This window comes from Elephas maximus, chromosome 21 (genome assembly GCF_024166365.1).
Source record: "Elephas maximus indicus isolate mEleMax1 chromosome 21, mEleMax1 primary haplotype, whole genome shotgun sequence".
NCBI lineage: Eukaryota > Metazoa > Chordata > Mammalia > Proboscidea > Elephantidae > Elephas > Elephas maximus.
In genome coordinates this window covers 19,948,849-19,971,117 of record NC_064839.1, presented here as the reverse complement: position 1 = coordinate 19,971,117, position 22,269 = coordinate 19,948,849, and the positions used below count along the sequence as shown (strand labels likewise).

Sequence of the window (22,269 nt, the reverse complement as noted above, 5' to 3'; positions counted from 1 at the left end):
CTGTGTATTCCTATAGCTTGAAGATGAAAAAGAGTTTAAAATTAATTAAACACTGAGATTATAGGTCTAGAGTTGGACTCTGGAGTTTAAACTGACTAGCTGTGTGGCCTTGGACTATTTACTTAAAGTCTCTGTGTTCCAATTTCTTTATCTAAAAATGGTTATAATGATGCCACCCTTACAGGATTGTTGTGTTAAACGGCAGAGCAAATTGCTAAGTATAACGCCAGACAAATATCACAATAAATGTTCACTATGATCAATTATTATAACTTTAAAATAAACTTCCTGAGGGAAAGAATTAGATATTTTATTCCTTTGTAACCTTTACTAAGCCTGATATTAAAAAAAAAAAAAAAAAATGCTGTCGACTTGATTCTGACTTCTGACTCATAGCGACCCTAAAGGACAGAGTAGAAGACCCCATAGGGTTTCCAAGGCTGTGATCTTTTACGGAAGCAGACTGCCACACCTCTCTTCCACGGCACGGTTTGTGGGTTTGAACTCCAGACCTTTTGGTTAGGAGCTGAATGCTTAACCACTGTACTACCAGGACTCCCCCAGAACCTAACATAGTACTCTGTGTATCAGAGGTGATGTTCATTACTAAATACATATAGCATTTGGAATGGAAAACCAGAAAATGATGCTGTATTGTAACAAAGGGGAGATGGTAACTTATTTTTTTCTGTAAGTTTCCTAAATCTAGACCAGGAGACATATTTAGCACAAGCAGATGAGAATTCAAGTTTCATCATCATACTCTGACAAATCATACAAATAAATACACCAAGATTTTCAAGGTTATCACCTACAGGAATAAACGCTCCTAAATCTTCCACATAACCCGGGTGCTCCTTAAGCCATTTTTCCAAATCTTTTCTCTTCGGTGCATCATCACCTGCAAGTCTCGTCCCATCTTTAAGGTTAATAACTGGAACTGGACTCTCCGTATCAGGTATTCCTTGAGGTTGAGTATAGGAAAGAGCTGGACTTATCCCTGTAGAAACCTGTGAGGTGGTTATGCCTATAGTAACCTGTACAAAAATACCACATGAAAATTTTATTTACAAGCTTTCTCATTCGAATTTTGATCCCAATGAAAGATTTTGAAGTAAAAAAATTCTGCTAAATTTTTCAAATCTAAAATTTTCATGAACCTTGGCCAGTGTCAGATTCTACTGATATACTATCTAAAACTATATAGTACATTTCCAATTTCCTTATTATTTTAGAAAACATTCACAAAACAGTCCGAAGTATGTTTATTACATTGATTGATTTCCAAATTCAAGAGTCAGTAGTTTTTAATTATTGCTTTACTTACATGATTAGGTGGTTTGTTTCTGTTAAAAAAGAGGATGTCAACACCTTCTACATTCCTCCTCCTTCCTCGCCTTTTTTTGACTATAGGCTGGTTGTCTAGTATCACTCCATTGGCACCAAGAGCTGATTGAATGGAAGTACCTAATCAAATAAAAAAGGTAAATTAATGATAAAAATCTACTTCTTAAAAAAAATTAAAAGTAATCCTAATTCTAATTCTATGGAAATGTTAGTTTTTATTTTACACATCTTAAATTAAGCAATTGTTAGACTAAACACATCCCCTCCAATTCTCATTAAAAAATTTGGAGAACTATAATCTAAGGCCTCTTTCCACTTCATTTTTTAATGTATGACGTAATATTTTAATGTATAGGCCTAGTTAATCAGCTGAAAGGAAGAGACAGTGTCTATTTCTTTACTTTCCCTTTAGTGCTATCCCAGTGCTATATAAAAAAGAAGAGCACTTATAAATATCTACGGAATAAATTACTAGAAGAATAGCTGCCTACACACCAGACTATACATTTATAAGTACCTCAGTTTGGCCATTCTCTGTTTAAATCATACTACTAGAGGGTGATTTTCCCTAAATATTACTGATTCATTTTAGCTAGAATCCAAAACGGAAAATTTAGCCTACTTTATAAAGTCCATGTCTTTATCTTAGGATCTAACTATAACAATATTAGAAATAGCTTCCTTTTACTAAATGCCTAGGGGTTCCTGGCATTTAGTTAAGTGCTTGACTACTAGCCAAAAAGTTGGTGGTTTTAACCCACCCAGGAAGTCTCAAAAGTTGGCCTTTCACTCTGCACCCGAGAGGTCAGAGCCTTGAAAACCCTATAGAGCAGTTCTACTCTACACACATGGGGTCGAATGAGTCAGAAGCGACTCGACACCAACTAACAACAAAATCACACTCAGTGGTGAAAGGCTAAGAGTTTTTTTTCCCTAAGATCTGAAACAACAAGGATACCTGCTTTCCCCTACTGCTATTCAACATTGTACTGGAAGTTCTAGCCAGAGCAGTTAGGCACCAATGCTGAATGCCTATTAGGTGCCAGACACTAGACTAGACTTCATAAGTGCTACCCTTTTTTTTTTTTTTTTTTTTAACTTACTGTATTTTTTGTTGCTGAGGATACACACAGGACATACACCAATTCATCAGTTCCTACATGTACAATTCAGTGACACTGGTTACATTCTTCAAGTTGTGCAACCATTTTTAATTGCCTTTTTTAAACTATGCCTCATCCACTAAGGTAAACTCACTGTTCCCTAAGTTTCCATCTAATCTTACAAGCTGCTGTTGTCAATTTGACCCCATACAAATAGTTCTTAAAAAAGGACAATGCTCAGAGTAGACATTCGTTAGTAGTAAAGCTAAACTACTGTTTGGTTTAAAAAACACTTCAGGGGAGATTTTTGGTTTAAGGTTTAAAGGTCATCTCAGGGCAATAGTTTTGGGGGTTCATCCAGACTCAATGACTCCAGAAAGATAAATGCTATCTTTAATTACAACGGAAACAAAAACAGAGGTATTATTAAGCAGATTTTTAAAGCAAGATAGGAAGTATCAAGTTACTGGCCCAATGTCATAATGGCTAGTAAATAACAGAATTCAAACCCAGATGCTTAGCTTTATAATCTTTTCTCCAGTATTCCAGACAATTTATGGAATGGGCTCTTCAGTTTTGTTCTCTTGTTATATTCTCTGGTATTTTACTCTTTCATTAACTAATTTTACATCTTGTATCTTTACTAGAGCTTTCAGATAAAATTCGAGGGGTATACAAAAAAAAAAAAAACAACAAAAAAAAACAAAAAGCCACTGCTGTCAAGTCAATTCCAACTCATAGTGAGCCTACAGGACAGAGCAGAACTGCTTCAAAGGGCTTCCAAGGAGTGGCTGGTGGATTCAAACTGCTGACTTTTTGGTTAGAAACCATAGCTTGTAACCACTGTGCCACCAGGGCTCCTCAGGGAATATACCAAGATGAAAATAAAAAGGGCTTCGACTTTGAGAGATAAAGAATGTCAATAATAGTATCTATTCAGTATTTAATTCTAAAATCTATCTAATTTTAACATTTGTCCAGCATCCAATTATGCGCTAAACTCTCTACTAGCCATAGCCACTTTATACCTACTGTTTTATTTAATCCAGCAACCACTCCTCCATCCTGCACTATCCCATTTCACAAACAAGGAAATTAAGCCTCAAAAAATGTTAATAAATTTGCCAAACATCATGCAGTAAGACAGATCTAGATTTCATATCTGTAATTATTAAAACAAGTCAAATATAATAATCTTCAGTTGCAATAGCAATAAAATGTAAAGATTATAGTGGAATTATCAGAGTACATGTAGCTGTATTATTGAGCCCCTTGTTCAAATCCGACAGGCACTCCTTGGAAACTCTACGGGACAGTTCTACTCTGTCCTATAGGGTTGCTATGAGTCGGAATCAACTTGACGGCACTAGGTTAGGACTAGGTATGATGGGCAAAAGAGCCCGCTGCTTACCTTCCCCATCTGTTCCCATTTTCTAGTGAAAAAAGAGTTGCCTAACAAACTATAGGGTTGCGTTAAGTCGGAATCGACTTGACAGCAACAGGTTTGTTTGTTTTTTTTTTTTTGTAACAAACTGTCATTGTAAAGGATATTTTGTGGGTTTATAATTTAGTTATAAAAGGCTGGTTCATATCTGAACTCCAATGTAAACATGTCCGAAAGTCGAGCAACTGGAAAATTACACTGATGATTAATGAATGCACAAGAAACAAATTGATACCGAACTAACTAAATTATAATTAAAATTGGCGGTAATAGCAGCAATTGGAAACAGAAATCAATTTAAAATGACACTTATTAATAAAGCATTGTTTTCCCAACTGTAGGAATTCCACATAGTGTGCACACGCACAGTAGGAGCTTTGAAATGTTTCCCAGTGTTGCACCGCAGCCAGACTTACTGGAATACTGAAATAGAGTCTTTAGGCCTTACGTGAAAGGAGGATATAAAGAAAACTAAAGCTCTTCATCGGCTTTAAACTTGCATTTGGGGGATTAGTATGCTGTGGTCCACACCGAGCCTCAGTTAATCTTGAGCATCATTCTCAATTCTAGATACAAAACTTTAAAAGGGACACAGACAACTGAAACTACCAAGTAGACCAAGATTAAAAACAAAACAGAAAAACTTTTGATATATTCCTGAATGCCTACATAGCACATAACACTAATCAAGTATTTAATAAATATTTTTTGACTCAAGTTGTCAAAAGGTTAAAAGAAACAGTCCCAAAGAGAGATTTAGCAACTGCTTTAGAAATGCGAAGATTTATCATGTAGACATAGGAATAGATTAATTCTGTGCTGCCTTTGAAGATAGAAATCCAGTCATTGAGAAAAATGTATAGCAGGCAAATTCTGCTTCCAACTAAGAAGACATTTTCTGACAATTACATCTGTACAACAATAACCAGGGCTGTTTAACCTAGTGAGATCCCTGTCCTAGCAAGTACCCCATAATCTCTCAGGGATTAGTCATAAACAATTCCTCTATCCTGTAGATGCCTGGACTATATCATCTCTAAAGTTTTTCTAAAACTTCTCATTTTAAGTTCCTCTACCAAAGACAATTAATTTGTAATTTAAGTGTTTGTTTTTTAAATTTCCAATATGCTTTCGTATTGAAATGTTGTTTGAACTTTTATCTATATAAAGCTACTTTACAAAATGACATTTCTACCCACATATTCAAGCCCCCCCAACTAAGTTTCTTTCCATGCTTTTAAATGTCTTAGTACAAGTTCCAATACATATTTATATTTATTAAGACTTAAAAGCTAGAACAAAATATACTGATTACAGACTTAAGAGAAAGTCCTAACATTAAGAGGTAAATGCGTTCTTACCACGGGAATCTATATAAAAAGAGGATCTGGAAATAATGGGGAATGTTACACACTAAGGAAACACTGGTGGTGTACTGGTTAAGAGCTATGGCTGCTAACCAAAAAAGGTCAATAGTTCAAATCCACCAGGTGCTCCCTGGAAACTCTATGGGGCATTTCTACTCTGTTCTATAGGGCTGCTAGGAGTCGGCATTGACTCGACGGCAACGGGTTTGATTTTGTTACACACTAAAACTATTTTTACTTGGATATTCACCTGATACTGGTGGGCATCTTGGAAAATTGACAAGGCTGGTCTCTGATGCACTTTGAAGCTCCCGAAGGCGTGTGAGGTACTGTTGCTGCCCCAGAGCACCATCTTCAGTATCAAATGATCTCTTCTGAGCAAGTCCTTGCTTCTGAAATGTCAATTTCAAACCACCTTCCTGTTCAATAAATACCATTATTAAGAAAGACAAGAGTTAAATCTCATTGCAGGATATTAAGAGAATTTTTTTTTACTTTGAAAGAGTGAAGTAAAAACCCTGAAACAGTAATCGAATTCTCTTGTACACAAATCAACTGAAGGAAATATTTTCATTAATTTCTAAAAAGAATATTAAATGCCCTGTATTAAATGAGGGAAAAAAAAAAAAAAAAATCCAGTCACTACATATACACTTTCCTGAACAAAATAGTTTTTCGTGTGACTAATACATTGTCACACTGTCAGCTTTAGACATACATCTCTCTGTACATTATTCATATTGTCTTTTACAGGACATTACTCATATTATAGATACAGAGTAATTAATCCAGCTTCAAAAGCTGTTTTCAAAACTGAAGTGCTACTGGCAACAGTGCATGCTAAATGTTTAAAACAGACGAATGCATGGACGAACCATTTAAATATGATACAGAAGGACCAACGTGGTTAGAAATTGTCAGACCGTTTAAGAAAGCATCTTGACCAGCAGAAGTACTACTTTCAGAAGTATAGGGAAAGAAACTTATTTAATGATGATACCTCTAGTAGAATAATCAGGTTTAATAACCTGGATAACAAAAAGAAACCAATCCAGATACCAAAAAACAAGTCTGTGAAGGAAGTAAGAGTAAGAGCAGGCAGCCATTTGCAGGAAAAGCATGCTGCACACCGCAATCGCAATCAGGTCCTAGGGCAATAAAAATAAACATACGTCTTTGATTTTCACTGTAAACTCCTTTTCTCGTACATGCTTCTTCACCTTTGACATCTGTGGTGACTGATCATGTTCTTCTTTAACACCTGCACCTGGGGGAGTGGGTACACTGGGCTCGCTATATTCTGTAGCTGCTCCAGGGCTGTCCAGCAGTTTTGTGGTATAGAAAGAGGCCACTGTATTAGCATCATAACTTCTTCTAGCTGAAGGCCACTTCCCTTTCAGAACTGTTTGACAAATACTGTCCAACCGGTTGATCATCACGCGATCCTAAAAAACATGCAACATCAAAGTATAATTTAATAATTGTGCCAGGCCTTTGGGGACTAAGCAGTCCAAGATTTTTAATAGATTTAAACTGGTACTACATATGTATATGTGGTATGTATACATAACCTCGTACACATATTACAGTTCTTAAGAAATTATTCAAGTACAAATTACCTTTGGTGCGGTTCAAAAATATTTTATCAGAAAGATAGCTTCTATCAACCTTTTTTTTTTTTTTTTTCAATCTATTTATCATGCTTTCGGTGAAAATTTACAGAGCAAATTAGTTTCTCATTAGACAGTGCACAAATTGTTTCGTGACACTGGTTGCCAACCCCACGATGTGTCAACATTCTCCCCTTCTCGACCTCAGGTTCCCCATTTCCACTCATTCAGTTTTCCTATCCCTTCCTGCCTTCTCATCTTTGCTTTTGGGCTGGTGTGCCCATTTAGTCTCCTATACATGGCTGAACTACATGTATTATCATTTGTTTTATAGGCCTGTCTAATCTTTGACTAAAAAGTGAACTTTATGAGTGACTTCAGTACTGAGTTATAAGGACGTCTAGGGGCCATACTCTTGGGGTAGCTTTTATTTTTATAATTACAAAACTACTACAGCTTCCATGTAAAAAAAATAAAAAAAACTCTGAAGTCTATTAAAGAGTAAAGAATCTTCCATTTTCCCATTTCTCAACTTCACTCCAGGAGATACACACTGATAACAATGTGGTATGTAGTCTTCTAAAATCTTTTCTTTACATCTATTCATAAACATATCTACTCTAAAACATACAAACAACTCCGACATTGTTTTCTCTTTCATAAAAAATCAAATTGCACTATATATATTCTTGTAAAATATACTTCTAAAATTTTATTTATCACAGACACTTTTCCATATGATTGTAAAATTTTAAATTACTATTCTTTGCTAATCTCATGGGAAAACTGTAGCTTCTTATTGTCTAATTCACATTTCATTGATTATTAGTGACGTTCAGCATCTTCCTTTGGCCATTTGTATTTTTATGTGAATTAAGAGGCAATTTCAAAAATCTACTAGCTCAAAAGCATGAATTCTAAGCTTTAAAGCACATTTGTCCTAAATTTTAATATAAAACATTTACATTTTACGTGCTCTACTTTGCACATTTTATATATTAATAGCAATTACACTACTTGGTATATATGCAAAACAAATGCTAAGAATCTTGAAAGTTCTCTGGTTCAGAGGCAGCACTATGTTAACACAGAACCTGTACTACTCTAGTCACATACTGGAAGAAGGATTGCATTAATCCAATCTTAACTTCTTCTATCACTAAATATACATGTTCTTAAAATTAACTTTTCTTCCTAGGTACAACTGCCTAAATTAAACTTCTTCAAGGAGACTCAGTTGGAATTATCTCTTCATAAAGAAGCACTTGAATATTAACTTGTCTGTGACATGAACATTTGTTATAATTTCTTCTAGACATTTTAAGGTTATGTTGAGAAACACACACATATTAAGCAGACCTAATGTACTTGGCAGTAATGAAATGTCATTCTACATTTTCCAATGACCTATTTTTCTACATAATAAGAATATCATACCATTAAAGCAATAAAGAATACTCAGAAAAATGGCCTATCCCAACAAGAAATTACTAATTTACCTTTGGCCAATATGATGCTGCCAGCATATAGCCACCTTGTAAGATGTAAGCAGACTCTGGTGTCCCATTGTTCATCTGGAAACTATCCTGAGTCTCATCCTGCGTAGTGCTCAGTGATGCAACACTTTCTTCATCATAGGCTTTCATGTGAGGGGTACCTTCTGCTAAGAACAATTATCACTTACACAAGACTGCATCAAACAATTTTATTATTTTTTTCAAATCTTATGATTATTCAAACATATTGAAAAATAAAAACAAATAATAAACTCACCTAAAAAAATAAAGGACTTATTATTTTTAAAATTAGCACTAAAGCAAAATAAGTCGTGGTTAAGTAGGGCAAAGTTTAACAAAACAATTTCTCTTCTGCCTGAAAACCTGACCCTCAGGTCTGTGTCCTTGGAAACAGATAAGGATGGTATATGACAATTATGTTACAGGCAATACTGCTGATGATAAAAATAACTCCTTATTGGGTGCCTGCATCTGGACTAGGACTATAAATACCTGCTGGAGACAACACAGTGCCCTAAATGACTTGTAATGGGGCGTGTCCCTGTGGCAATTCTGGAAGCTATGCCTAGGGAGCTGTTACAGGAGATTCTGGCTCCTGTGGCGTATGAGACTCTGTGAGCCAGAGTGGTTCCTGTAGCCACCTGATGTGGCCTCTCTTCTCTGCACCTGCACTGTTGGATTGCTACAAAGACACCTGCAGAACAGGGCCACCTAATACTTCTCTGTTGACAAGCTGTAGTTCCTGTCTTCTTGCCTTCTGAGTAGATGAGTGCTGAGTATGGCCTCTGATATTCTTTGAGTCTGAATTTCTTTTTAATCTAAGAAAACTGCTGGTGGGTGTTACAAAATATTATCTTTTATATGTTCACTAATCAACCTGTTCCAGGGAAAAATAAAATACTGAATTTGAGGCCACCAAAGAAAAAATTATTATGTAAAACCTCTAATTCCTGTGGCTGGCTAATCCATTTGGCAAGGCCTGGAATACTTCTGAATAGGCAATGTGTTTACCAGTAATTCTAGTTTCCTTTTCAATAGTACATCTCTAAAAAATTGGGTACATAGAAATTTTAAGTTAACAATTTTAAAACATGCTCATCTAATTTTCATTCTCGCTTGAAGTTTTGTCTTAAAAAGGGTAAAATCAATTTATGCATATACCTCGCTTTTGGATTTCCTCTTCTTCACTGTCACTCTCTTCGGACGAAGATGAAGAGGATGATGAGGAGGAGGAGGAAGAGGAAGAAGAAGATGATGCCGAAGAACAAGATGAGGATGAAGAAGAACTAGAACCTGATCGAGAGTGGGAACAAGAAGAGGAGGAGGAGGAAGAAGAGGAAGATGACCTGGAAGAACAAGATGACCTCTCGGAATCAGAGTCAGAATCAGAACTAGATTCTGACCCTCGTTTGTGGACTCGCTGTTTCTTAGAAGCTGGGTTTGGAGTTAGGGGTTCTGTTCTGGCTGCAACCATGCGTCTGTCTGTTTCTCCTTTTCCACCAGATTTCTGGTCTCCAGTAGCCTGTGGTAAAACACCATTCTTTGGACTGACAGGCTCAGACTTTATTAGTGTCCTGGTTTCCTCAGAAGACATAGATTCTTCTTCAGAAGACTGAGGCTCCTCTTTAAGGTTTTCATTTTTAACTTTCATATCCTCTAGAATTATACCTTTAGCATCTAGGACTCTAGGTAGAGAGGTGAGAGAAGAAGCAGAAAGTGCTACTTGATATTGCTGTAAAAGTGGGGTAGAAGTCCTGGAATGAGCCATCTTACTTTGACTGTAGTTCCTTTGAGCTGCCATAAATGAGAGTTCAGGATCACGAAGAATGTGATAGTCTGTTCGGCTCACTCCGTGTTTAGCAGCTCCAACAAGTAAATCCCTATCATGAGGGCCACATTCCCACCAGATGGGTAAGTCTGGATTTGGATGGCAAAGCTTTAAGCGTTCAAATAACTGTGGATGTCGGAGAGCCTGTTCCCGTACTTTTCTTAGAAGTTCAATGCGATACAAAGTCCTAGAAGCACGTTCTTCTGTGATAGGCTGGATAAAAATATTTGGATCCACCAATTCTATATTGAAACAAGAATAAAAATATTAACTTCAAAAATAAGTCATTTTAGACTTAAAACAAATAATACTTCTATATTTACTTCTACTTAATATCACTGTATAGTTTCTAGCATTTCCCTAATATTCTTAAATGAGGAGAAAAAAAACATTTTAAAAACAAGTAGTACTAGAAATCATGTAACGTACATTTAACATTGGCTCTTCTGAAAGTGAGTAAAACACGAGACTATTTTGGAAGTACGTTAATATAACTACGAATTTATTTTTAAGAAATTCCCTATGAGCTATGCCTTTGGAAACAGTTGTCTTTATCAAAAAGAATTTGTTCAAACTCATGAATACAAATTAATATTGTTAAATGATACTTCAATAATAAATATAAGTCTGCATTTCCCAAACTGCACTGAGGTAACTCAAGGCATTGCAGTGAAAAATGGGAACCAAAGGTTTCTTAAGTGTCTGAGGGGAACACAGTAGCATGTGCACAAACTACTAGCTTGAGGTACGGTACTTCAATGTCAACATTAGATCATGTTACATTCCTTTCAAAGTAATATCTTTGTGAAGCTGGATTACTGGCATCTGGGAAGTACTTAAAAAAAGATAGGGCTGTTGAAAAAAGGAGCCCTGGTGGTGCAGTAGGTAAGAGCTCCGCTGCTAACCAAAAGGTCTGCAGTTTGAATCCACCAGCTGCTCCTTGGAAACTCTATGGGGCAGTTCTACTCTGTCCTGTAGGGTTGCTATGAGTCAGAACTGACTCAATAGTAATAGGTTTCTTCAAAGAATGGAGGGACCAACCTACAGGAGCCCTCAATGGTTAAACTGGAACAATTCGAGCAACAAAATAAGTGACAGTCTTGGATTATAACCTCTGGAATAAAATAAGTATCCACGAGACCATACTGACATAAATAAATGATTAAGCAGACAGGTGGGGTAGAAGGGAGAGTTTCTTCCTTGCACTGGAGTTCCCCAGTAGTAACTGTTGTAAACAAGACCTATTGATGGATACTGAAATTGATGGTTTAAAAGTTTGAGGGGATACACGATTTCCACAGTTTCAAAGTAGGGGAGATGACAGTAATTTCACAGTGTAAAACCGAGATAAACTACCTTAACCAAGTGATCAAGACCAGCCTCATCTGTAATAACACACACTGACATCACGAACCACATGACACATCATTTCTGTGGTGTTCTTACTCAAACTGCATAACCTCAACTCAATCACGTGAAAACAGAAGCCAAACCCAAACTGAGGGGCATGTGGCAAAATAACTAAACAATATTTTTCAAAGGCATCAAGGTCATGAAAGACAAAGGAAGACTGAGGACCTGTTCAAGACTGCAGGAAGCTAAGGGCAATAACACACACAATGTGGGATCCTGAAACAAAAAAGACATTAGTGGAAAACTGGCAAAATTCAAATAAGTATTTAGTTAATGGTACTGTACTTATGTTAATTTTCTGGTTCCAATAATTATACTACAGTCACTCATGTAAGATTTTAACATTAGGGATGGCAGGGTGAGGGACATATGGAAATTCCCTGTAAGATTTTTTGTAACCTTTCTATAATGGTAAAAGTACTTCAAAATAAACAGTAACAAAACAAAACCAAAACAAAACAAATCAACATGGAAAGGGAAACGAGGGTGGTGGTGTCTAATTTGATTCCAAGATCCGAGAAGCCGCACAGTGCTTGACAGGTGCACACGTCCCACTAGTAAGTCAATGTGGTTATTTAAGAAATATAAGTAGCATTTTTTTCCTTTCAATTTATGTTATGTTTTCAAACAATTACTGGATTGTTAGGACATAAATACTTATTAAGTTGTCCGGACCTAATTACACTTTAAACAGACTGTTTGGGAGTTCTTTTGGCCTAGGATACTGCAGGAAAAAACTACTCAGACCTCAAAGAGCACTGTAAACTAAGAAAGTCTGGGAAACCCTCTGGTCTACGTAAAACTTCACTCACATATCTAACAAGGAATCCTTACTTTTTCAATCATTATTTAATAATTAAGCCCCCACCACTTTAAAAAAATAGAATCAAATGTGATAAATTCATCCGTATCACTTTATATTGCTGATGGGGACTAAGAAAAGAAAAAAAGAATGTGGGCTTCTTGGCAACCATAAAGAATAAATAAAAGGCACAATACTTTGTCTTTTTGAACCTATTATGGTCTACCAACAGACTTTAGACTGAAACCTACCCCCAGACTACCTGGTATTTGGGTAATGAAGTGATTGGCTACTTTATTTAGTGGACTGACAAGAAAATTGTCAGGTCAGGAAACACAATACCAAAACAGCCAAACAAAAAAAACCCAAACGTAATAGAAGTCCTTTTCACCCCAGAACAGTTCCTTAGCTGAGCATTAGAACCTCTGAGTAGCTTTTTTTTTTTTTTTTCTTAAAGAAGGCCCTGGGTAGAGATCTTTTCACACCAAAATTCTTTAAAATGTCTTTTGAGTGGGAGCCTCATCCCTTGTAAAATTATTCATGTATATAAGCCCTCTAGTCCAGTTCTTATAAAATGGTCTCAAAATATAGGTTAGTGTGCTTATCAAAAGCTATCCTTTATCTTCCACCTCCCTTTAATCATAAAGCCCACAATAAACACTGGCTATTTTCTTAAAACTCAATGTGTACCTTAATTCTCCTTAGATCTCATTTTAAGAGTGGGTCCTTCAGCACAGCTTACTTACAGTTTTGAAAAATTGCTGACATGCTGAATTAGATGGTACTGAAATCTCCCATAAGAGATAAATTGAAAATTTCTGAATTTTTGTGGTTTTGTTACTTTGACCAAAACAAGAAAAAAAAAAAAAAAAAAGGAATCTTTATACATACCTTCTTTGGAAGGAAGACGGCAAACCCTTCGACACATAGACATGAATGCATACAAATACTTCTCCAAACTATCATCAGTTTTCTTATGCAGCCGAGCCATAGCTCGAAATTTTGTCCAATCAAACTGGCCTCTGTCAGGATCAAATACCACTCCGAATGTAGATACAACTCTATAAAAGTCAGCTTCTTCTCTCCTTGTCCATCTAGTTTGAAGTTAAAAAAAAAAAATTAACCCCATATAGGTCATTAAAATAAATAATAATACTGAATACAATGACTAGAAGAAAAACCTAAAACATTTCTAGTACCTAAACATTTTAATGGATTAAATCCAGGATTACTGCCTTGTAAATATACTTTTAAATGCTACTTGACTTTTCCATCCAACCGTGTTTCCTTTGGTATGTACGCTGTTCCTTCAGACAACAATAGTTTATTACACAGTTACCATGTGAGACAATCTGCACCGGCTACACAATTATATAATACAAGGTGGCTCTGCGTTCAGGGGGAAGAGAAAACATTTTCAAACATATTTATAACATAAAACAGTATTTCTCATTTAGACGACAACCAAAGCAGAAATCGACTTGTCTTCTATAAGTTGTTATCTTTCATAAATGTTTTCACGTAAAATAAAAACATATTTCATTACATTATTTTACGTGAAAACATTTATGAAAGATAAGAAAGTACTAATTTAAACTTCTCTCCAATTGATAATTCAATTCTTGAGTTTGCTTTTTCCTTTTTTTTAGTATCTCAGTGTTCATAAACATGACAAAAGAATGATAACATATGAAGTATGGCTAGTAACTATAAGATAAAATTATCTTTATTAATTTTACCTTATTTCTGTATGTTATGTGTGTGAGTACATGTGTACACAGGTAGTCCCTGACTTAGGATGGGGTTCTGTTCTGACGAATCTGTCTTAAGTCAATCCTGATGTAAGTCAAATACCTCTGATTTTAGTTTTTGTTATTATTGCCTTTTATTATTAGTATCTTCAGAAATCTGATCTTGAACATCTGAGAATGATAACATCAGCAAATTATGCACTGCAACATTGTATGTAGTACATATTTCTAATGATAAGATGTACAAAAAGGAATAAAACAGGTTATAAATGCAATTCTTCCTAACTTGAATACGTCATAAGTTGGGAACTACCTGTATACGCATAAAGCACTTTGTGTTGACCAGTTTCTCTACCTATACATGTTTTTCACAAAGGGAGATAATCACACCTGGACAGCCTTGAAAATGAACACCTATATATTAAAAATTCAGTCCTACCTCTGCTGTCTTTCTATTTTGGCTGCCATTTTAGGGTTAAGAGTGGCTTCTTCGTAAAGAGGCTGCATGACACTGGCAGGCATTGGGAAGGCTGGCGGCATCTGCTGGATCTGTCTGTTTTTATTGGTACGTTGATATGCAGTGATGAGACGCCTCAGCCGCGTGGTTAAAGCTGACTGAGTTGGCCAATAAACTTTATCACCCTCCATCAGTTGACCATCTGTATTTAGAAAAAATCTTGTCAATAATGAAGGAAAAAAAAAAAACCTAAACAAGATACTGGAACAAGCTCACAAAAGTAGCAAGATTTCATTACCAAGTCTATCATCATGAAGAGTGACCCAACAGAATACAGTAGAACTGCCCCATAGGTGTTTCTGAGGAGCAGCTGATAGATTCAAACTACCAACCTTTTGCTAAGCTTTTAACCACTGCATCACAAGGACTCTTTCTTTTAACTACAGCTCCAAAAAAACATTAAAATGAACTTTAAGAACAGTTATGGCAAACTTCAAGAACAGCTCAAAGTAAAAAGGCCACTGCAACATGAAGAACCACAATGTTATCTATTTAAAAGGAACGTTACTTTCACAGAAAATGCAACCCGGGCATTTCCAAGTATAATACATATTACTTCAACGCCTTAACTTAAATGGAAACTCTGGTGGCATACTGGTTAAGAGCTATGCCTGCTAACCAAAAGTTTGGCAGTTTAAATCTACCAGGTGCTCCATGGAAACCCTATGGGGCAGCTCTACTCTGTCCTACAGTGTTGCAGAGAGTCTGAATTACTTGAAGGCAATGGGTTTTAACGTAAGTAAATCAAAACCAAGCTGAAATTCTTGAGAAGCTGAATACTGTAAACTCTTCTAATTGAAGCCTTCTGTTTTAAATTTATTTCAATTTAATTAGAATCAAAACATTTTAAGTCACTAAATACAAACATGCATTTTTTATAAAATCTAGTATTACAATGCTGTGTCCTTTAAATTTTTTCACCTAATAAAAACTAATAAAGTGAAGGTATCCTATTATAACTATATACCTTATAATCAAGCTGTAACCATTCATCCCAAGCAAAAACTACGCCCTCATTCCTAGCTGAACAATGGGAAGGTGAGGCACTGTCCCCTTGGGTACCAGCAGGGAATGAGTGACACTTTTTTTTTTTTAATTTTTACTGTGCTTTAAGTGAGAGTTTACAAATCAAGTCAGTCTCTCATACAAAAATTTATACACACCTTGCTATATACTCCTAATATACAGGAGTATATATTAGGTCTCCCACTAATGAGACAGAACACTCCTTCCCTCTACTCTCTTTCATGTCCATTCGGGCAGCTTCTGACCCCCTCCGCACTCCCATCTCCCCTACAGACAGGTGTCTACTTGACCCAATAAGCTTACTCTTCACCAGTATCATTTTCTAACCCATTGTCCAGACCAATCCATGTCTGAAGAGTTGGCTTTGGGAATGGCTCCTGTCTTGGTCTGACAGAAGGTCTGGGGACCACGGGGTCCTTCTAGTCTCAGTCAGACCACTAAGTCTGGTCTTATGAGAATTTGGGGTCTGCATCCCACTGCTCTCCTGCTCCCTCAGGGGTTCTCCTCAGGGCAGTCATCGGTTGTAGCCGGGAACCATCTAGTTCTTCTGGTTTCAGGTTGATGTACTCTCTGGTTTACGTGGCCCTTTCTGTCTCTTGGGCTCAAAATTACCTTGTGTCTTTGATGTTCTTCATTCTACTTTGCTCCAGGTAGGGTGAGATCAATTGATGCATCTTAGGTTACTAGTGTTTAGAGACCCCAGATGCTACTCTCCAAAGTGGGATGCAGAATGTTTTCTTAATAGATTTTATTATGCCAATTGACTTAAATGTCCCCTGAAACCACGGTCCCCAAACCCCTGCTCCTCCAACGGGGGCCTTCTAAGCATTCAGTTTATTCAGGAGACTTCTTTGCTTTTAGTTTAGTCCATTTGTGCTGACCTAACCTGTACTGTGTGTTATCTTCCCCTTCATCTAAAATAGCTCTTATCTACTATCTAATTAGTAAAAACCCCTCTCCCTCCCCCCTTGTAACCATCAAAGAATATTTCCTTCTCTGTTTAAACTATTTCTCAAGTTCTTATAATAGTGGTCTTATACAATATTTGTCCTTTTGCAACTGACTAACTTCACTCAGCATAATGCCTTCCAGATTCCTCCATGTTATGTTTCGCGGATTTGTCCTTGTTCTTCTTCGATGCGTAGTATTCCATTGTGTGAACATACCATAATTTATCCTTTCATCTGTTGATGGGCACCTTGGTTGCTTCCATCCTTTTGCTATTGTAAACAGTGCTGCAATTTCTCTAGGATACAGTCAGAGGAGTGGGATTTCTAGCTTTCTAAGGAAACACCAAATCAATTTCCAAAGTGGTTGTATCATTTTACATTCCCACCAGCAGTGTGTAAATGTTCCAATCTCTCCACAGCCTCTCCAAGAGTTATTATTTTGTGTTTTTTGGATTAATGCCAGCCTTGTTGGAGTGAGATGAAATCTCATTGTAGTTTTGATCTGCATTTCTCTAATGGCTGATGATCGTGAACATTTCCTCATATATCTGTTAGCTATCTGAATATCTTCTTTAGTGAAGTGTCTATTCATATCTTTTACCCCATTTTTTAATTGGGTTATTTGTTTGGTTTTTACTAATTCCCTCAACTTGTGTTTATCTGGAAATGTCTTAATTTCACTTTCATATTTAAGAGACAGTTTTGATGGATATATGATTCTTGGCAGGCAATTTTTTAAATATGTCATCCCATTGCCTTCTTGCCTGCATGGTTTCTGCCGAGTAGTCTGAGCTTATTCTTATTGGTTCTCCTTTGTAGGTAACTTTTTGTTTACCCTTCGCTGCTCTTATAATTCTCTATCTTTGGTTTCGGCAAGTTTGATTATAATATGTCTTGGTGACTTTCTTTTAAAATCTACCTTATGTGGAGTTTGATGAACTCTTGGATAGATATCTTCTTGTCTTTCACAATATCAGGCAACTTTTCTGCCAACAAATCTTCAACAATTTTCTCTGTATTTTCTGTTATCCCTCCCTTTGTGGTACTCTAATCACCTGTAGGTTCTCTTGACAGAGTCCCACATGATTCTTAAGTTTTCTTCATTTTTTAAAATTCTTTTACCTGATTTTTCTTCAAATATATTGCCAACTGACTTATCTTCGAGTTCTGAAATTCTAGCTTCTACTTGCTCAGTTTTGCTCCTCTGACTTTCCACTGAGTTGTCTAATTCTGTAAATTTTATTGTTAATCTTCTGAATTTTTTATTGCTGTCTATGGATTTTTCCAGCTAATCAAACTTTTCATTATGTTCCTGAATAATCTTTCTCATTTCTTCAGTTGCTTTATCTGTGTGTTCCTTGGCTTGTTCTGCGTATTGCCTCATTTCCTTCCTGATGTCCTGAAGGGTTCTGTATATTAAACTTTTGTATTCTGCATCTGGTAATTCCAGGAAGGGACTTTCATCTAGAAGATCCCTGGATTCTTTGTTTTGAGCGCCTGTTGAGGTGATCATGGTCTATTTCTTTATGTAATTTGATACTGATTGTTGTCTCTGAGCCATCTATAAGTTATTGTATTAGTTTATGCTTGCATACTGTGTCGTAGCCGCTTGCTCTGTTTTGTTTTGGTATACCCCTATGGGTTGCTTGAGTGAGCTAGCTTGATTATTTTCACCTTTTGGACCTCTGGTGTCCTGTCTCCAGCTGGCTAGAGCTGTTATCACTATATCAGTCTAGGAGTCCATTCAGTTTTCTTGTGTGAATTCAGCTCAGGTTTCCAGGTAGCTGATATCAAGTGTGTGGTACAGGCTCTGTCCTACAGCCTTAGAGGGGCAGGGGTGATTGGCGTATATACCGGTATCTGATTGCAGCAGGGGGTCACACTCTGAACAAGGCAGGGGGCTGAGAACCGACCTCAAGTGTCTCTGTGGAAAACGCGTCTCTGTTCCCTAGAGCGTGCTGGCAGGTGGATTCTGCAGAGGGACCATGGGCACCCAAAGTTTTTGCTGTAAGGACTGGGAGGTACCGGTTACCTTTGGACCCCTGTCGCGGGTGACTGGGTGACCTGAGTGGAGCTACCAGTCCTTAGGTCCCTGACATGGGTAGGTGAGGACCTTGTTTAATAGGCAAAGGAATGTCAAACGTCAAACACCCATCTCTCCACCACACAGCTGAAAAGGTTGGAGTCTGCTAACCAGGGCCTATTGTCCTGAAATAGCCCCACACAGGTCCACGCAGAAGGGAAAGTTGCTCAAGGTCCACGGATGGTTTATGCCTGGAAAGGAGGTGCTTCTGTCCTGAGCTCCTCCGGTTAATGGAGCTAGCAAATTATCTTTTCCCCCCAGCTGCAAATTTCTTCCTTCCCCAAGACTGGGAGGGTGGCTCTAGGTGCTCACCGGCATCTATCTTAGGCACAGGGATTCAGCCGCTGAAGCCGGCTTGGGGACGGGGGCACAGTAAATGATACGCAAGTACTTAGCTTTTGCTGAGAGCGCTCTTCTCCTCAGGTTCCGGAGATGTGAGTGGGCTGTGTCGTTGGCTGCTTCTCCCTGAGGAAACTGAGGCCAAATGCTAGGACCTGCCTGCCGTCACCACCACCACAGCTCCAGGAATGGTGCCTGAGGGCTGCCCGCGATTCAGGTCCGGTAACTCCTCTCAGCTTCTGAATGGTCTCTTCCTTCCCCTGCCCCTCAGTTCGTTGTCTAAGCTTGCCTTTGATGCTCCGAGCTCCTAGCTTGTCACAGATATACTCGTTTCATTTGTTTTTTTTTTTGGACTTTTTTGTAAAGAGGGCTCGATGGAAGCCTCTGTCTATTCCGCCATCCTAGTGTTGTCTCTATTTTTTCTTCCATGATCTTTATTGTTTTAGTTTTATATTTAGGTCTTTGATCCATTTTGAGTTGACACTGTTTTTATCTTGATATCTGGGTCTTTGAGCTGAAACCAAACTTTCGTTCAGAGGGAAGGAAAAGCAAAGTCCTATAAAGAAGAGCTCTGGAGAAACTGGGTGATAGGGAATGGCTCCTGATGTGCATACGGAACTAGTAAGAAGCTGAATGTATTACTGAGTTAACACTTAAATAATGAAATCTCACACAGAGTTTTAAAATCAAACCATAAAGCCATCAAAGGCCCTATTCTATAAAATCTCAGTGAATCACTGTATATCTGTAGTAACTAAAAATACCGTTAAGTTCCCCAGTCAACTAGTATGTTCTATAATGATTACAACTAACATATTAAATGAGGGTGGCACTACTTCAGTGCAGAATTCTGGCTGTCCATGCGGGTCGACCAAGGTTTCATTCCTGCCCAAGGCACCTCAAATGCAGCCACCATTCATCTGTCAGTGGAGGCTTCAGTATTGTTGTGATACTGAATAGGTTTCAATGAGGTTTCCAGACTAAGACATACTAGGAAGAAAGATCTGGCAATCTATCTGCAAAAATCAGCCAACAAAAACCCTACCAATTACAATGGTCCAATCCTGTCGTGCATGAGGTCACCATGATCTGGGGACTGACTCAGTGCCAGCTAAGAACAATGTCTCCAATAAAAATTTCATATATATTGTTGTTGTTGTTGTTAGGTGCCGTTAAATTGGTTCTGACTCACAGTAACCCTACATAAAGCAGAATGAAACACTGCCCAGTCCTGTGCCATCCTCACAATCGTTGTTAATGCTTGAGCCCACTGTTGCAGCCACTGGGTCAATCCATCTGGTTGAGCGTCCCCCTCTTTTTCCCTGATCCTCCACTTTATTAAGCATGATGATCTTCTCTAGGGACTGATTCCTCCATATACATGATAAAGATGTCATTATTGACTTCACAGTATCAAGAACAATGTGCATTTACAACAATACTAAGTTCTGAAATAAATGCAACTTACCGCCATCTGCTATAACAAGGTCGCCTGGTGAAGAAACATCATCCTATGAAAAAAATAATGGAAATTTGTAACAGGGTAATCAGATCAAGACACATAAGAACAAAAGAGAATCAGACCTTTTTACATTATGGAACATTTTTATAAGAAGATTTTTAATGATTAATTTAGCAAAACAATTTTTAATTCCTTGTTCTCAAGTTTTATCCTTTCCCATTTCCCTGATTTCTTCCACATTGTAGACCAGTCATTATTTACTAAAATCATTACCTTTTCTGTCATTATTTCTAGGCCAGTTTCCTTTCCTCCCATCTTCTAACTGCGAGTATGCCCTAGTTTTTAGTATCGGCCAACCACCTTTTTTTTTTTTTTCTCTCCCTGTGTGCCAACTCACAGAGAATGAATATTCTCTTATTTGGTTATTACTGCAAACTGCAAGTCTTTTCTTCTTCAGCCCTGAAAATACCTGCTTGTGCTGCAGACCCAATTTTTATCTGTCAAGAGAACACCTCTAATCGTAACATTACCTTAAATTTTGGTGATTTTATTCCAATGGCTCCTAGTTTCTATTGTTTTAGAACAGCCCGGTGTTAAAATACTGTCATTCCTTTGGAGGTAGGTCTATTCTCTCTGGTTGCTTTTAACATCTTCTCTATGTTCGGTTTATTTGCCATTTCACCACGACATGGCTTGTAGTGGATTTAGGTTTATTTATCCTGCCAAGATTCACTTTACTTCTTTAATCTGAGGATACACGTCTTTAAACAAATCTGAAAATGTGCATCGGGTAGCTCTTCAAATTGTACTTCTCCCTATTCTCCCTAGCCTGTCCTTCTGGAACACCTAGTAGATATATACCAGACATTATAATTCTATTCTCCTTGTCTCTAAAATTTTTTCATATATTCCATTGTGCTGGTTGTTGACTTATTGCCTCTCAGCTCCAAACTTATTGGTGTTCTATCATAAGGAATCTGGGCTCTTTAAATATTTGTTCCTCTACAAGCCAGTACAATCTAAACTTTGTCAGTAGAGGGAGGTGTAGAGGCACTGCAGGAGGAAGTGTTTTACTTCCTCTGCTCCAGTAAGCTCCCCTACAGCCTCTGCAGCATGGATAGTTTGCCCCAGGCCCAGCTGATGCACAGCAGGCAGCTATTCAAGGCTCAGTGGACAGTAGTGCCCAGTAGCACCCAGCAGTTTCCACTAGTACTCTAGGCTTCACTGGGGGGTGGGGTTTAGCTGAGTGCCTCTAGTGCCGTATCTCCCCAGAAAAAGCTTTCCTTGGCACCCTAACCAAAAAAAAAAAAAAAACAAAAAACAAAAAAAAGCTGTTGCTGTCGAGTTGATTGCAACTCATGGCGACCCTACAGGACAGAGCAGGACTGCTCCATAAGGTTTACTAAGGAGCCGCTGATGGATTCCAACTGCTGACCTTTTGGTCAGCAGCTGAGCTCTTAACCACTGTACCATTAGGACTCTAGAGGGTGGATTTCCATGAAGTTGCAACGTTGTGGCAGCACAGCAAACTTTACGCCATCCAGTGAGCCATGGCCATGCCTCCCAACACGGTCTGGATTTCAGCAAGGGGTAAGGGGCAGGACGAAGGGGACTCTTCCTTGGGTGCTTATCTCATCCCTAGCGGGTGGTAACTCTATATATCTGCTATTCCTAGATAGTTTTTTTTTTTTCCTTCCTTTTTGAACTTTT

General features: G+C 37.7%; 1 protein-coding gene across 13 annotated transcripts in view; it reads right to left on the bottom strand.

The window, feature by feature from the left end:
• Positions 1–22,269, bottom strand: part of CHD9 (chromodomain helicase DNA binding protein 9) — a 227,689-nt gene that overhangs the window by 18,489 nt on the left and 186,931 nt on the right. For 7 of the 13 annotated variants that reach the window (XM_049864852.1, XM_049864853.1, XM_049864850.1 and 4 more), the window contains 9 exons: positions 20,566–20,608; positions 14,622–14,841; positions 13,323–13,525; positions 9,550–10,458; positions 8,371–8,534; positions 6,434–6,706; positions 5,512–5,680; positions 1,328–1,467; positions 816–1,037 (listed from right to left, as the gene is read on the bottom strand). In XM_049864852.1, coding sequence (XP_049720809.1) covers positions 816–1,037; positions 1,328–1,467; positions 5,512–5,680; positions 6,434–6,706; positions 8,371–8,534; positions 9,550–10,458; positions 13,323–13,525; positions 14,622–14,841; positions 20,566–20,608 — 2,343 coding nt within the window. Of the gene's footprint in view, positions 1–815; positions 1,038–1,327; positions 1,468–5,511; positions 5,681–6,433; positions 6,707–8,370; positions 10,459–13,322; positions 13,526–14,621; positions 14,842–20,565; positions 20,609–22,269 lie in introns of those variants that run through there. The other 6 variants (XM_049864856.1, XM_049864860.1, XM_049864857.1 and 3 more) reach the window with 5 other exon arrangements.